At 47.6% G+C, this 16095-nt stretch overlaps 1 protein-coding gene across 1 annotated transcript in view; it reads right to left on the bottom strand.

Moving 5' to 3' along the window:
• FGF9 (fibroblast growth factor 9) overlaps positions 1–15754 on the bottom strand; it is a 29162-nt gene extending 13408 nt beyond the window's left edge. Inside the window, exons 1-2 of the mRNA XM_038152453.1 lie at positions 14227–15754; positions 7646–7749 (exon numbers count right to left, since the gene is read on the bottom strand). Of these exons, the coding sequence (XP_038008381.1) occupies positions 7646–7749; positions 14227–14503 (381 nt within the window). The 5' untranslated portion in view covers positions 14504–15754. The remainder of the gene's footprint in view (positions 1–7645; positions 7750–14226) is intronic.
• Positions 15755–16095: the final 341 nt, after the last annotated feature.

Here is a 16095-nt window from a genome sequence, read left to right as displayed (position 1 = left end):
CCATTTCCTCACAGCCTGAATCTTCCTCCTTATGCAGCCTAAGCATTCTTGTGACCCATTCAAACCAATTCATTCTTGTACTCTATTTCAAGGACTTTTTTCCCTCCCTAGTGTTACACCTCAAAGTACTTACATAGAGCAAGAGCATACCCTCTCAGTTTTCATTCTGCAGGCTAAGTAAGTCAAGATCTTTAGAGTCTATCATTTGATAGTCTTTTCATCCCTCTGATCATCCCAGCATGTCTTTTCTGTACCTGTTTTTGTTTCAATTAATTTTCTTTAACACAGTGACCAACTGCATTTTGCATTCAGACTGGATCCTCCTAGTGTTGTATGGAGTGGCACTGATAGAGCTTTCCTTATGTCTAAATATTTTAAGCACTTTAGGTCACCAAAGCCCTTCTGTGAGATTGCCTCCTGTGCTGAAAATACTTCCCAGCTTTGAAAAACATTTCAATAACACACCACTACCTTTTTATGACAAGATGTTTAATGTCCCTAATAAAACCAGGGAATAAAATCAGTCCAGGGACCAATCCATAAAAACTCCACTAAGAGCTTCTCTCCAGTCTAATACCTTTCAGGACTCCCCATTGCTGTCTTTTCTTCAGAGTTTTCACCATCTATCATACAAGTCTTCTAATAACACTCATTCTACCCATTGTAACAAACACTCTCCTCTGTCGGTCATACCTAACACAGCCCTGAAGATCAGCACTATTTTCCATTTCTTGAAAAAGATATTTCTACCAAAAGTAAAATACTGTGCTTGCCTGAAACTATTTTTCCTGCTTCAGTAAACTCATCATGCATGTACTTCCTCTACTCTTCCATGTAAAAGGATGTTCCTAATGTCCCAAGCACATCCCAAGCCAGACTGATAGCCTCCAGCCAAACACAAACCACACAGCCCCAGGTACACACACACTCGAGGCTGGAAATTGCCTCAGAGGGAAGCAAGCATTCCCTCATCCAGGGCTTGCTCCCACTTTTGTGCTGCACCTTCCAGTGACCTGGAAGGGAAGCACTGTGGCTGAAGCCCTTTTGCTTGGCCAGATTTGTTTTCCAGTTTCGTGCTTCAATTCCCCAGGCAGCAAAGACACACTTGTGCCAGCAAAAGGGAGGGGATTGATGGTTGGAGGGAAAATAGCCACTTCTTTCAGTAGCAGTATTGGCTGCCCCTGCTCCCTTTGTTCATCCCACAGCAGGAAGCTCCCCAAACACATATTACCACCCCAAGGACTTTATCAGAAACAGGGCTAGCCCAGTTAGCATCCACATTCAAACTGTAGGGCATTTACACTCCCACCTGAATACACCATGTTGGTAAAGACTTCTGTTCCCTTTCCAGGTACATAGCTTAAAAACTTTCCACCTTATAAAAGTTTTAGTACACATTTCAGGGCCCAGAACAGCTTTATTGCATCAATTTCCATTTCATGCCCATGCTTCTACATCTCTAAGACACAATATTTTCTGCAACCTGCCCTTCTCCCACTCTCTGCAGACCCTCTGCCAAGCTCTCACAATCTTCAAATCCTTACATGCAGTTTCACCCTTGCTGGGATACCACTTCCACGGGATTTCTGCATGTCTGACAAAGTTTCAGGTTTCCTTCACATTCAGAGCCATAATCACCTTTTTGAACTGGGCCTCTTCAGAGTTTGCCCATCAAATTAACTACAGGCCTGCTTCTTGCAGGCTCCTGCTTAAAGCAGATTTACCCAGGGAGACACGAGTTGCTGTTGTCAGTAAAAGACACCATCGGGTTTTTGATCACGGGAGTGCCAGGTTTTCCTGAGCAAAGCTGCTCGTGCAGAAAGCGTGACCACTCCTCACAAGCCAGCTGCCATGGGAATCACCTTCTGTCTCTCCATTTATACCATTTACCAGAAGCCACTTTATTATTGTAAATAATAATACTAACACAAGCAGAAGGGCATTAAACCAGGTGCCACAGCCATTATCCCTCCTGGGATTTGACCACTCTCAGCCTAGAAGTCTCTGCCTTCACTCAAGGAAATTGCTTTTAATTCTCCTTCCAAAAATTGTGCACTGAGACTGTTCTGTTTCCAGGCTCACCTCAACTGTGGTGTCTGAACACTGAGAACAGATAATCCAGATTATTATTTTTTTTAAAAATCAATCTGAAACATATGGAATAATTTTAGATCAGAGGTATTTAGAAGGTAAGTGTGATGGTACTGGAGGGTAATTTATTTATTTATCCAGTTCTTAAATACCTGTAGTAGTTATATACTTGGCCCAAATGCTGTTACCAACATGCACTTTCAACCTGCTTTTTTCTTCATGTTGTTTCCGTGCACCTTGACCTACCATTTGAAGGGCTGAACAATTCTCTTCCTTTATTTGCACAGGAACATAAAAGATATTTTTAGAATGCAGCCAAAGAAATCCTTGCCTACACCAAGCAATTTTCAGTAAACTATGACAAATTGTCCCTTTTTTGTCAGAAAAATTTCTGTTCACCAGTCTTTGTAGCTTCAGAGTCTTTCCAGGACTGTGGGGACCCAAACAAAAGTATAAAACACTGCAGGTGCAGCCCTGCTGGGACAATAAAGAGGCATGTCGTCACCTCCCTACACACTTACTGGGAAAACATGTTTCTTCAAGGACAGTACTCTCTCTCTTTCTCTCTCTTCCTCCACCCTCTCCCCAGTGTTTTAGGAGCAAAAGGCTAGTTTAGTCTCCCAGATCAAGCTTTCAGTTCACTTTTTGAAGGAAAGCAATTTATGACCCTGTTAAAAGCGTTCCTGCATCTCACCTTGCAGCACACACCCTGTAAGTCTGCAACCCAGAGGCGTGGAGCTTCCCTCCCTGGCTCCTGATCTGATCTCTTCAGCTCTGTCCCAGCTGCTCTGTGACTAAATGAAGCTCTGTATGCTCCCCTGAGCTCTCCTTCCAAGCACTCTTTCCCCCTTCTTCAACAACTCCACTATCTCCCCTCCTGCCTTCCTCTCTCCACCTGCACAGCTTTCCTGGTAGCTGCTCCAGATCTTGCAACCACCAATATTCCTCCAACCTGAGCTGTCTTTTGCCACCTGCCAAGGGCACAAGGAGCAGTGGAGGCACTAGCATTTCACAGAATGGTTTGGGTTGAAAAGGACTTTTAAATCTCATTTAGTCCAACTCCCCTGCAATGCACATCTTCAACTGCATCAGGTTGCTCAGAGCCTGGTCCAGCCTGACTTTGAATGTTTTTAGCAATGGAGCATCTACAGTGTCTCTTGCTAACCTGTTCCTGTGCCTCACCACACACACCACCAAAAAAATTGTTCTTTATATCCAGTCTGAGGAGAGGAATGGGACAGGTGCATGTCTGTGGGAGATCAGTGAGGTGGGCATGCCAGCAGCCAGCAGCAGCACAGCTCTCTAGTGCAGAAAAGCCCAGGACAACCAGGGCAGCTGAGGCAAGCGTGTTCCATGTTCCTGCTTGGTCTGTGCTTGAGGTAGGACAGAACTCCCTCAGAGGACAGCCTGCAGTGGGAATGATGGGCACCCCAGGGGGCACATCATGACCTGCCACATGGGTGGCAGCTGCAATATTCCCAAAGGCAGCATGACTATGGAGACAGCCTACAAAAGCCTACAAAAGGTTGTGGGACTGATCAGAAAGACCTCCCTCCCTCCATGGTACGGCCCTGAGGAGCACAGCTAAGACACATTTGTTAATGTCCTTGCCAGACACGTTGGCAAAGCTGTTTGGCATTTCATGTCTTGTCTTAACCCCCTTTGGGTCCTATCTGTAGTTTGCATTGTTCCTCCTTTCCAGTGACAAGCACAGAAGCTGCTGTGAAACGTGATGAGTCATAGCTGCAGGCTGCCAGGGAAAGGCAAGGGAAAGGGAAAGCGGGGACAGATGAGGCAGGAGGGAAAGCTGCTGTCACTAACCAGGCTCCGAGTCATTGTTAGGTACCTACCAATGGTTTCTCATGCAGCACCATGTGCATGTATTTTCAGCTTCCCCTGGCTAAATCCGTGGCATGAGGAGGAATTTGAGAACAGCCACGTTATGTTACACCTCTGCCTGAAAGCAGCATCAGAGGCACTGTGCTCTTCTGACCAGAAAATGCAGCAGGAACTGCCCCTGTGAGAGTGAGGAGGTGGGAAGAGCTTGTCAGGCAGCTAATCTGTGAGGAAAGCAGAACTTTGAGAAGGCCAAGAGGGATGTGAGTGGATCAAGATATGCTGAAACTGCCTTTACTGTTGTCTTTCATGAAAACTGGCAGCAATCACCCATCCTGGCTGCTCTGCTTTGCCATATGTCCCATCTCCAGTGGCACCACAATTATGCTGGGAAAAAAATCTTCTCGTGTCAAATGTTTCAAATACAAATATAGAAGGATAGAGGTCTTTTAGGTCACTGATTTGGTTCATGCCTAATGTATTTTTCATGCAGTAATTAGAATACAAATATGATAGTGTCAGACACAGGACATCTATTCCAGTAGTGTCAAGTACTGAATGCCTCACAAGCTGTGAATCTAAGCACCTACTTAGATCCCCAATGCCGATGTACAGCAAGACCAAGTATTTCTTAGGCTGCTACTCAGTTGTTTGGGGGTTTCCCATCTTAGGAAACACAGCAGCTGATGCTCACCGCCCTTAGGGAATAAACCATGACAGACAAATACACCTCACAGCACAGCAGCACAAGGACAACTTCTGGTGCTACAGAACAGTTCAGCTGAAGAGATTGGTCTGCTTAATGCAGGTGAAAAACTGATTTAAGTTTTCCACAGTCTACCACACATCAGTCTCAAAACTAATCTCTTTTAACCTGATCTTCTACTTTGCCAGAGAGATAATTCTGTACTGGATTGTGCCTTGATTCTGGTTCAAGCAGCAAATTCATTCCCATCAGAGAACTTCATTTCCAATTAATTGCGTTTTTTGACCAAAAGTAAAACACTGTCACTTAAAAATGTCCAGCCAATTCTACACAAAAATCTGCTCTGAGGCCTGCTTATCTCAGTGTTTCTAAGGGAGCTGACAGTTGCTGAAATATAGGCACTAGGATTGCTAGTGTTGACAAGGCTTTAAAGCATCATCACAACTGAGTAGCCATTAGAGGTTATATTTCATTGTAAGTAATGTAATTCAATTACCACCACTCTTTAGTATGTCCCATCTCTGGAGGCTGACAATAAGCCGTATCATCCATCAGATTTTAACCTGAACTTTGCATTCTAGCCTCAGAGATTGCCAGTTCTCCATTATGAATTGCTTCATATTTTTAGTGTCATTTCCTAGGAAAAAGAGGTTATCCAATTATACTGTACATCCATTTGCCTGCTTGTCTCTCCTCAGCTTGTCAACCAGTTTCAATCAGGAGGCAAAGATCTTCAAGAAAATTAAGTTCCTATCTGTTTTGCAACTAATCAGAGACAGTGTAAAGAAGAGAAATTATTTGCATATCCCACTTGGGAGTGGTGAGCTATGTAGTCCCTGCAAACTGGCACTCTGGTGAGCATGGACAGCTAACACTGTCCCTTTCTCCATACAGGAAACACAAAAGGCTAGGGAATTTGTGCTACTGCAGGGACAGAATGTCAGAGAGACCCATGCCTTGTACTGTGAGACAAAACTCCTTAGGAAAGCAGGCTCCTTTAGAACTGCTGTTCATGGAACAACTATTTTATGAATGCAGTGAGCTTACTAATTTACAAAGAATTTCTTTGCATATTTCTTCAGCAAAGATTGTCTTGACTAATTCACTCTGACAGTCAAACACATTGCAAATACAAAACATAAATTGCACAGGAAAGTGATGTAACATTTGCTTTCCCAAGTCTATGCATTTAAGCTCTATCAATAACCACATTTCCTGTCTCAGAATATCTGAAATGCAGAGTAACTGATTCACTATGTTTATATGTTGAAACTATTACTATTACTGATGATTATCAACATTACTGATTCATGTTACTGTTGTTGTTCTGCCTTTTTGCTGCCTAACTGAACCTGATGTACTCATATACTTTGCTAGTTCTTTATCACATTCATCAGCTGCACAAGGATTATGACAACTTGCTCCTCACAGGCAATTGGCTTACATCTGTCATTGCATCAATTCCTTTTCTCAAGACCTCTCCATCCTTCCAAACTTTACCTCTTCCATATTGATATGTATGTTAAATCCCTTTTCTTTGGCCTTTCCTGCTCACGGGCTCTCACCACCTCTGCATCCCCCCCTTCTTCCATGTCCACTCATCCTCCATCCCAGCCTTGCCCCTCATTTTACCACCTCTTTTTCTGCCTCCCACATACACTGTCATTATCTGCATCTTCCGGCTTCCTCACCTAGCTTGCTCTTTGTTCAGAAGACAATCCTCTTCATCTCTCTCACATAAAATTTTGCTAGAAAGAGATCAGTGAACCTGGACACCCTTATGGAAACACTTCTGCTGGACTTCCCTCTTAACCCTTCTGTTTTCACCTGTCCACTCAAAACCATCATCTCCTGTTTTCTCCTATTTTCACTGCCATCCCCATCCTTTTCCCTTATACTGCTACTCCCCTGTGACACTGGTGTCTTCAATCACATTCAAAGCCCTTCTCTATCACTTTAACTTCTTTTTGAGTGTTTCTCTTCAACATTTACACTATCAATGGACCATTGTGACCTTCTCCTCTGCTTCCAATGAACCCCTGTGAATGCACAGCTTCACTTCGCTTCAGACATTCGCTTTCACCTCAGATATTCGCTTACCCTCCAATCCTGCCATCCTTTTCCTCAAATACAACTGCTTCTCTTGTCCTTGTAAGCTTTGGAGGTTGATATTTTACTGCTTGAAGAACTTGCCTTCTACCATCTGGGGAATTATCTGCCAAATTTCAGATGAACCTGCCCACGATCTAATGAAGCCGGTTGTATATCAGACGCCTCCAATAGTCCCAGGTAAGAGCCACGTAATACAGACACATGCACACATACACACACACACTCTCTCTCTCTCTGCTCTGCTGGAAGACAGCCCATGTTGCCAAGAACAGTCACCCATCAGCTGCAGGTAGGCTGGCAAACTCCCACATCTAAAATACCAAGTTTTACTCCTCCCTCACACCCGTTACTCACTCCTGCTGCCATCCCTCAGGGAACACCAGCGAAACTTTCAGGACAAGACCACCAAGCCTCTTGCCCTCATTCCTCTACTTTTTATAACTTTGTCACACTCTTGTTTCTCATTCTCTCATCCACATATGCCACCCCTTCCCTCCCCCTCTACCTTATTTTGTCAATTCCTAGAAAGCTCTCTGCCTACACACAAAAGGAATCCACTTTGTCTGGATTTAGGTTTCCACTGACAGGAGACATTTACAGATCTTACAGTACGTCCTTTAGTCTTTAGTGACCAGCTCTGGCCATCAGTGTCTATTGTTTGTATCTAAATTGCCATTCATCTGCATTATTACTCATTCCTGATTTTGTCACCTTTTCCCTCTCCCACATTCATTGTGTCACCCACAGGGTCCTGTTTTGAATTAGATTGCAAGATATTCAGAGCAGAAAGAGTGCTCATACAGCACACTCACTTAGTGCAATGGGAGCTTGTAGGAACTAGCAAGTGTTTCCCCCACAGAATGTAAGGACCATAACTGCCCAAGGCTGGCAGGAACTCACCGAGCCATACAGTTCTCCTTTCTCATTCATTCCAAGGTAAAGTCCACTGTCGACTCCTCGGATGCTGACCAAGCCCACTGCTATACTGATAAATTCCAGTATACCTATGAAATGAAGGAAAAAACAAACAATGTATGTATTGTTTCTATTGAAAGATTTTTTTCCCCAGATATGACTTATCCCTGAGTGTCAAGCAGCTATTTTCAAGGCTTTTTTCCAATTTTCTGAGTTTTTTTGGAAGAAGATGAGGACAAAATTAATACACAATACTTCAAATACTTTGGGTCTTTGTTAGAATGATGCATTGCAGACAGCATTAATGTATCAAATTGAGAGATTGCTCTCAATCTTTCTCATCATTCCCAAACACGTATCTTAAGCTCAGTTACTCTGATTTTGAACAACAGATAATACAGGGGGAAAAAAAGGTTTTAGATTGCCAAAATTAGCAGGAATGAGGAACCTATGAAACTTGTCTTGCAAAATAAATTCTGAAAAAATACATTTTAATTGGAATTGTGAAATAAAGCAGTGTTACACTTGGAACCAAAATATCTCCTTTCAGACATCAATGAATCAAAAATACAGGGAAATATTTACTCACAGTATGATCTTCCAGAAGCTTGAGAAATGAAAATCCTTAGTATAGTCCAGTGTCATGCATTTCTGTTTAGATAGTAACCATTCTCTCTGGTGTGTTATTATTTACTCATTTACAATTCAGACATTAAAACATCCTACACCTAAGTGTAATAGTGTGTACATGATTAAGTTTTCCCATGCAAATAACAGAAAGCTTACACAGATATTTGTTCATTTAGAAATAAGAAGACTTTGCAAAGAAGCACCGCTTCTGCAAATCTCCAAGGTTCAGCATCCATGTGCACAGTACAACAAGTATCAAGTATTGGCTCATCTGGTTCTGAGGGTTTGGGGATTTTCTGGCAGCCTTCCCTGCAAATTGCTTACCTCTTCAATGAGGATGCTACTGGCAAAACACGGCATAAGCCTAAGAATCTTGTGTTAAAAAATGGAAATTTCTTCCTATTTGGGAGTGCTCATCTGAGACTGTAATGATCTCACAAGAAGTTATCCAGCAACATTCAGAAGCATGCTGCTGTGTTACGCTACTTTCTGAGTCACAAAATAAGGTGTGTCCTGCGCAGAGTGGCATTTTCAATATATTATGCGAATTTTCATGTCTAAGCACACTGCATAACTATTTTTTAAAGCTTATTGGAAATTATATGTACATGAAATAATGAAATAACAGTATAGTATGTGTTGAGCCTCACGTGGCCAATAAAAAAGCACTTTCATGGCTTTTTTAAACAATTAATTTGGCATCTCCCACAAAATAGTTTTGCACTAATCAATAGCAGGCATGAATTGCAGAGATCTAGCATAGCACAAGTTGAAGCCAATAGGGAAAATTTATAGCCAAGCTAACGTAAAGATGAAAAGTATTCCCTGTAAGGGAGTATTGATCATTACCTTATATATTATTCAGCAGTACAAACACCACAGTATTATTGTTTTGATAACCCTTTTTTAAGGCCTGGGCATTTTAAATTATTCTCTACATATGCACAAATAAAAATACTGGGAGGAAATATTTTGCAACTATGATTTTGCAACTATATTACTATTTAAGTAATATAAAGTGGCAGCATGCCTTTTGTCTGGTATATGTAGTGTCTCAGATACAATTGATCCATTGAAACAATTTTTAAATTCCCATTATATCTGGACATACAATACTTTCAGGTTTCTTAGTAAGGCTTTTTCTCTAAAGCTTTTACCAAAATATCACATTACTTGATACATGTTACCAAGCAATTTTAACTGGGTTTAAATCTTACATTAAGTATGTATTAGACACTACTATAGCTAAGTTAGTGAGTCTGGCATTTTTCATATCAGTCCAAATGTAGTCTTTAATTGTTGTCATCATTTCAAATATTTGGATGCATGCTGCTTATTGCATCAAAAGAACAAAAAAGGCACTGTCACGTCCTATCGTAAGTGCAGAAAATTAATTTAAGGTACTTGGCAAAGAGTATGCACAAATTTGAGATAAGAATAGAAACTTCTTCATTTGAAATACTCAAAAGCCTACTCACAGCAAGTTTTATGTGCCATATTAAGTCCTTCATGAGATTATCTGGGGTCAAGCATCCAGTTTACACAAGTCTTGTGAGTTTAAGGATTGCATTTGTCCCACAGTTCTGTGCATATTTTCACTGTATAGTGTCTATAATATACAGATAGGACCTGAACCAGATATTAAAATAGATAATCCTGTTCAAAATGAGGCTGTATCAAATGAAAATCAGGACATCTCCAAACTTTGAAAGCTGGGGCCCTATTTATAGCTAAAAAATGTGGAAAGGAAGAGAAGTAGAGAGGAAATAACTCAGTACATGGGGTGCTGAATTTCTTCTCACTGCATTGAACCGGTTTTAAGGAAAATGCTCAAAGGCTTCCTTCACAAGGATAGGAAGAAAGTTTCAGGGAAGCTATTTATTTCCTACATGCCTACACCAGCCCTTCACACACCTTCTTCTACATGATCCAACTCAGACCATGCTGAGTGGTACAGGACACCAGCCTGTCATAAATACTGGTCCTGCTCTCCCGACACGCTGTCAGGTGAGAGGAGGTGTGTTGTTCACTAAAGTAAAATTTTAATTCTCATCTGTCTTAGCTCTGGTGAAAAGCAGGCCTACAGAAGCATTTTCCTTAGGTTTTAGGCAATGAACACCTCTGTAACCGCACAGTTTTATGTTGTTGCTGGTTTGCCCTTTTCCCATTTTTGTCTCTGGTTACACGTATATTGGCTTTCTTTGTATCAATGGAGTTTAGCTTTCCTTTAGCACTGCAAAAGACCATCTATGACAACGAAGACAGCGAGCAAGTATCTCTGCCAGCCACCTCTTTGTACGGCTTCCAGGGGAAGGGGAGCGCAGGGGGAGTGGTGGGGGACCCTCCGCACTGTCCTCTCCCCGGGCTGCCGCGGAGAGCAGCGGGGCGAGGGAAGCGGAGAGCTTCGTGTCTCAGAAGCCGCCGGGAGGTCAGCCCAGTGATGGGGCGAGGGAAGGAGTTTCCCCTGCGCTCCCCTGCCCCCGGCGCCCCCCTTTCGTCCTCCCGCCCGCCGGCCGAGGCTGCGGTGCGGGGCTGCGCGGAGACACGTGGGGCTGAGCGCTCCGCCGGGATGCGTCCCGCCTGTCGCAGCTGTCACCACCCCGCCCGCTCCCCCACATGATGCCAATTAAAAGACGGGAGCGCAGACAGACACGGCACCCCCAGGCAGCAGGGCCCTGCTTCAGTTTCAGGCTCTCACAGCGCCCTTGCCCGCCCCCATCCCCTCCCCTCTGCAAGGCTCAATAGCGGAGGAGACTGTCGGGCCTGCTCGGCGCCTTTCCCTCCGCCTAAAACCTGGCCCACGATTCCCAGTCCCGGGGGCCAGAGCCTTCCCCGCACGCATCACCTTCCCCCCGCCCCGCCCCGGTCTGCTGGCTCTCCCCAGAGACAGCGCGGGGCGGGGGGCAGGCCCGCCCACCCGCATCCAGCAGCGGAGGGGCGGGCAGCCGCAGGGACCCCCGTCCGGAGCCGCCCCCGCGCCCTCCCGGCGCTGAGCCCGCCCCGCCAGCCCAGCGCCGGAGCAAGCAGGGCGGGCCGGGGAGGCGGGAGGGCGGGCGGCTGCGCGGCTCCCGCAGATGATGAACGCAGCGGTTCCTTGTAGCAGCAGGTCCCGGGGAGCGGAGGTCACCTGCTGACAAGCTTTTTTTTTTTTCCTTTTCCTGCATGCTCCTATTTTTTTAATGCTGTGCATGCAGTACTTGTGCTGACGCACGGAGACACGCCTCTCCGCTGTTAAAGAGTTCCTGAATTTACAATGACTCTACTGTCTAGCCAATGCCCTACACTAAAGGAGACTGCATCAAAAAAATTTCTTTTGTGACCCGGGAGAGATAAGGCTTTGATCACCTGAGATCACATTACGGGGGGGACGCAGCCGGGTTCTCCCGGGGAGCTTTTCTTTTAGAGATGGACATCTTGCTGCAGGAATTGCGAAATGCCAGGGCTCCCAGAACCGGGCGAGTATAGACACACAATATGGCTCGGTTCATTGTACGCAATAGGCACACATCCAACATAGCATCACAAAAGAATTACTCTTATCTGATGTCTCTCCAGAGGTGTGTGCGGGGAGGGGGATTCCCACAGGGCAGAGCCCAGAGAGGAGTTTACGCGCAGCCCCCGGGGTTTTCTCTTTGTCCTCCTTATTCCTGGAGAAAAACTTCCTTCTGACGCTACCCCCGCATCCACACACGCGCACGCAGGTTTCCCGCACACGCTCGCAGGAGACCATGTGAGCCCGCTCTCCCCAGGGCAGCTCCCGAGTTGGGATGCAGACCTCCCCAGGATCATCAGAAGACTTCAAAATTACCAAAACTCAAATAGCACCAGCTATTCTGTGACCTTCCGGCAAACACAGCAGCAATGTCACGGCCCCGATACAAAAGTACCGAGATCCCCTTCCCCACCGCAAGGAAGCCGGGAGCCCCTAGGCATCCCACGGGTTTGCCGTGCCCGGTCTTCCCAATCCCGGAGCGAGCAGGGGCATTACAGGCGCGCTGCACTGGGAAAAGTGTTACCACCGAGGCGCGTCCCGGTGGGGGGAAGAGGGAGATCAAACCGACAAGGACAAAAAAAAAAAAAAAAAATCTATTTAAAGCCAAGGCGCTGCAAGGGGTGGAAGAACTGCCCCTCGGAATTGTCAGCTTCCTACAACTGCGGCTGGAAAGCCATTTTTAAAAATAGACGCCACGAATAATGTGGTCACCGCCGCCTTGCGAAGGGAACAGCTGGCGGCCCTCCTCCGGGGGCGGCGGGGCCCCGCGGGCGGCCGGCCCCCCGCCGCCCCGGCTGCCGGTGCGCGCAGCGCCCTACACCTGCTGCGGCCCCGTTCCGCGCCTCCCCCGCCGCCCTGCGCCCGCACCGCAGCGGGCGCGGGGAACCTGCGGCGGTGGCTCAGCAGCTACGCGCGGCGTCTGCCCGTGCCAAGGAAAACGCCTAGCTGCAACACACTCCCGCCCCCCCCACCCCCGCCCCGTTCCCCTCACTACGCGTCTTCCTTAATCACTTTCCGCACTTTTTCTCGCCAGGAAGCGTGGATGTTGCGCCCCCGGGAGAGCCGCGACGCTGCCCCCACCCCGCACCAGCCCCGGAGACCGCGGGCGGGCGGCGTGGGAGGGAGGAAGAGCCTGTAAGCAGCGTGAGAGTGTCAGGGAGCAGTGGATGGAGGGGGATGGAGGATGAACCTGCGACCATGCGAGAGCCTCAGTCCTCTCCTCCCCCGTCCCTCCCTCTCCGCTTCCCTTATGAGCCCTTTGGAGATCATCTCCTACAACACCGGCATTATCTAAATAGCTACACAAAGCAATAAAATGCAGCTTAGATATCGTTCAACATCTGGCATTAAAATACAAAGAGAGAAAAAAAATCAACACAGGACTTTGTTTTTACGACCGATTTTAAGTGTTGTCAGGTTGGCTCGCTCACAAGTTAACTCCTTCCAACAGCTGGGAGCGTGGCGAGCTAACCTGGCATATTTTCCGCACCCCTCCTTAAAAAAAAATCCCGAAGTATCAGCTCAGCCAGGCTGTTTTAGTCACTTTCATACATTCAATCTGCCGGGCCTTTAACAGACTCCCTGGCAGCCGAAGAGCTCAGGCCCACTGGACTCGCGTGTGCATGTGTGCGTGTGTGCATGCACAGGCTCTCCAGAGCGGCCGGGGCCAGCAGCCCTCCAGCCCTCGCTGCTGAGTCACAAATAGTGTCCCCTGGAAAGGAAACCCAGGGAATGCTCTTTTCAAATTCGCTGCCAGCCTGACACGCCACGCAGCTCGAGAAAGGCAGGTTTTGGCGCAGGATTCCCGGCTGGTTCCCGACCCCACCTGCGCTCCCTCTTTCCCGGGGCGCCTGTCACAAGCACTGCCGCACGGCTGCGGGTGCGGGCTCGGGCGGGCGGAGAGCCCGGCTGCGGGTCGGCGTGCGCTGCCGCTAAATCCTCGCCGAGCAGCGAACCAGACAGGGTGTACAATTCGGGCAGTTACTAGGGCAGGTAATCGACCGAGAAAACGAAAGAAAAGCCCTCGTCAATTTGCGTATAGGACGAGAGCCACTCCCTCCAGGAAACTCGGTGAATTTTAAATTGTGGTAGTTAATGATTAAAAACCCTTTAAACTCGCGAAATCAAATCATTCAGCAGAAACGTCCCGAGCAAAAATTTCACCACCGCCACCACCGCCTCCCAGTACGCGTCTGCTCTTAAGCAGAACTTGGGGCTACACAAACATCGCTACCGAACCGCCGGCAAGGGCTCCTGCTCCGCCGCGGTGGTGCCGCTCGTGTACATCTGCACCCCCGGACACATTCATTTTTCCCCTCGGAGGATCAGCCATCAACACAAACCCCCCTTCCCGCCCGCCTCGCACCCCCCACCGTCCCCCCGCCCGCAGTTCTGCCCCATTATTTCATCACATGACCACTAAAGGGTTAAGGAAAATACCTACCAAATCTGCTGTGGTCTTGCCTGGTTCCCTGGATAGTACCATTGGGGAAGATTTCTAAATGAAATCCAGTCCTGCAGTATAGCTGCCTCCGCCTGAGGATCCCCTTTAAATGGTCCAAGTCCGTGACCGCAGGCCCCCTGGGTAGCCCACCTGCCTCAGACTGACCCAGGTGGTCACTTAACAAAACCGGACTATCCACCGGCAAAACGGGCACATTCCCAAAGGGTACTGCATCCTGCACACCGAAATAGTTCCCAACTTCACCTAAGGGAGCCATCAGAAGATTCTGCTTTTAGAGAATGAGAATAAACAATAATGATGGTGCCAAACCCAGGAGATATAAGATTAGGTATATTCCACTCCTCTCCCCTCCCTAGCGCAGTTACAGAGAAAATGTTCTTTCTTCAATCCATTAAATGCATAAATAAAAGTAATATTCTGTTTTGACTGGTACAGGTTCAAGGTCAAACCAGTTAGTCTAAGAAACCACCACTTTATACTCACACACTGACATATTTATAAACATATAGATGTGTATATCTATATAAATGCATATATCCCCAGCTCTTAGCAAGCAATACGGTCTTCAGCCCATCCAACTGTAATAAAGAAAAAAAATCCGTAGTTTCTCCATTTGGTTTAAGATAAGAATGACCATAGCAACTTAAATACCTAGGCGTTATAGGGATTTTTTTTTTAAGATGCACAGGCTACGTCAGGATTTATGGATTCTGACTCCAGAAAGGCATGCGCTGTTTTTACTCTATAACAGACTGCATACATCAGCATGAATCCTGCAAAGGGGGAGGGGGGAAATCTCACGTTGTTGGCTGAGATAAATCCAAAAAAAATGGAAAAAAGAAAAAGGAAAAAAAACTTTTGACGTCCAAATCTATTATCCAGAATTCTCAGGAGGCTCAGCAGATGTCCACTGGTTTAGGATTATTGACGATCCACAAGCAAAGCAGCAACATACAAGTGCTTGTGTCTTTCTTGGCTGGCTCGAAACAGGTGTTGCTTCTGCAGGGCTCCCTGTGAAATGTTGTACTCCAGCACTGAGCTGCAGCTCTTGACTGTGGATCTCCATCCAGCACGCAGAGTGGCGCAGGAAGAGGCATTGGGCTGGGTTTAAGGTAGTCCTGATTGCTGCTGGAAGGATTCTCCGAGGTCCTAGCGCTCAGCCCTACCTGCTGCAATACCGAGCCGCTTCCAGCGCTCGGCACGGCGCGGAGCGGCTCTTGCTGCTCTGCGGCAGCGCGGCGCTCGCCGGCAAATAAATAAATAAGTGGGCGAAACTTTGGGGGAGGAATAAAGCGATGCTAAATATACCGCGCCCGCCCGCTGCGGGAAGCGGGCTCCTCGGGAGATGCCCGCATAGCCCGAGTCCCCGCTGACATTGGCGGGGGGAGCGGGGCGGGCAGCGCCCTGCCCGCCCAGCCCGAGCTCGGCCCGGGGCCCGGCCCCGCCGCAGGGGAGGCGGAGGCGAGCCCGCCCCGCACGGCTCCGCAGCCCGGCCCCGGTCCGCTCTGCCGCAGGTAACCGGGCTGCCGCTGTCCCAAGCGGGGTTCAAACTCAGCTCCGGCGGGCAAGCCGGCGGGGCGCGGGAAGTTCGGGAGCTGGGGCGGGTGGTGGGGGTCGGTATTGCCCACTCCGCAGTTTTTGCCTTCTCCACTCTGGTCCCTCGCCCCGGCAGTCTGCAGCCCTCCCGCTCTGCCCCTGCGCTGCCGGGGGCAGTTTCGGGGATGCCGCTGCCAGTGCGGGTAGCGCCGGGGCCCTGCCGCCGCCCGGGACGCCCCGCAGGCCACCCGCGGCTCCCAGCTCGGCCCCAGTTTGTAAGAGGGCGGTGGAGGGAAGGCAGAAGCGAGTAGG

This window comes from Motacilla alba, chromosome 1, assembly GCF_015832195.1.
Source record: "Motacilla alba alba isolate MOTALB_02 chromosome 1, Motacilla_alba_V1.0_pri, whole genome shotgun sequence".
Taxonomy (NCBI): Eukaryota; Metazoa; Chordata; class Aves; order Passeriformes; family Motacillidae; genus Motacilla; species Motacilla alba.
This window is presented reverse-complemented; position numbering and strand designations above follow the sequence as displayed.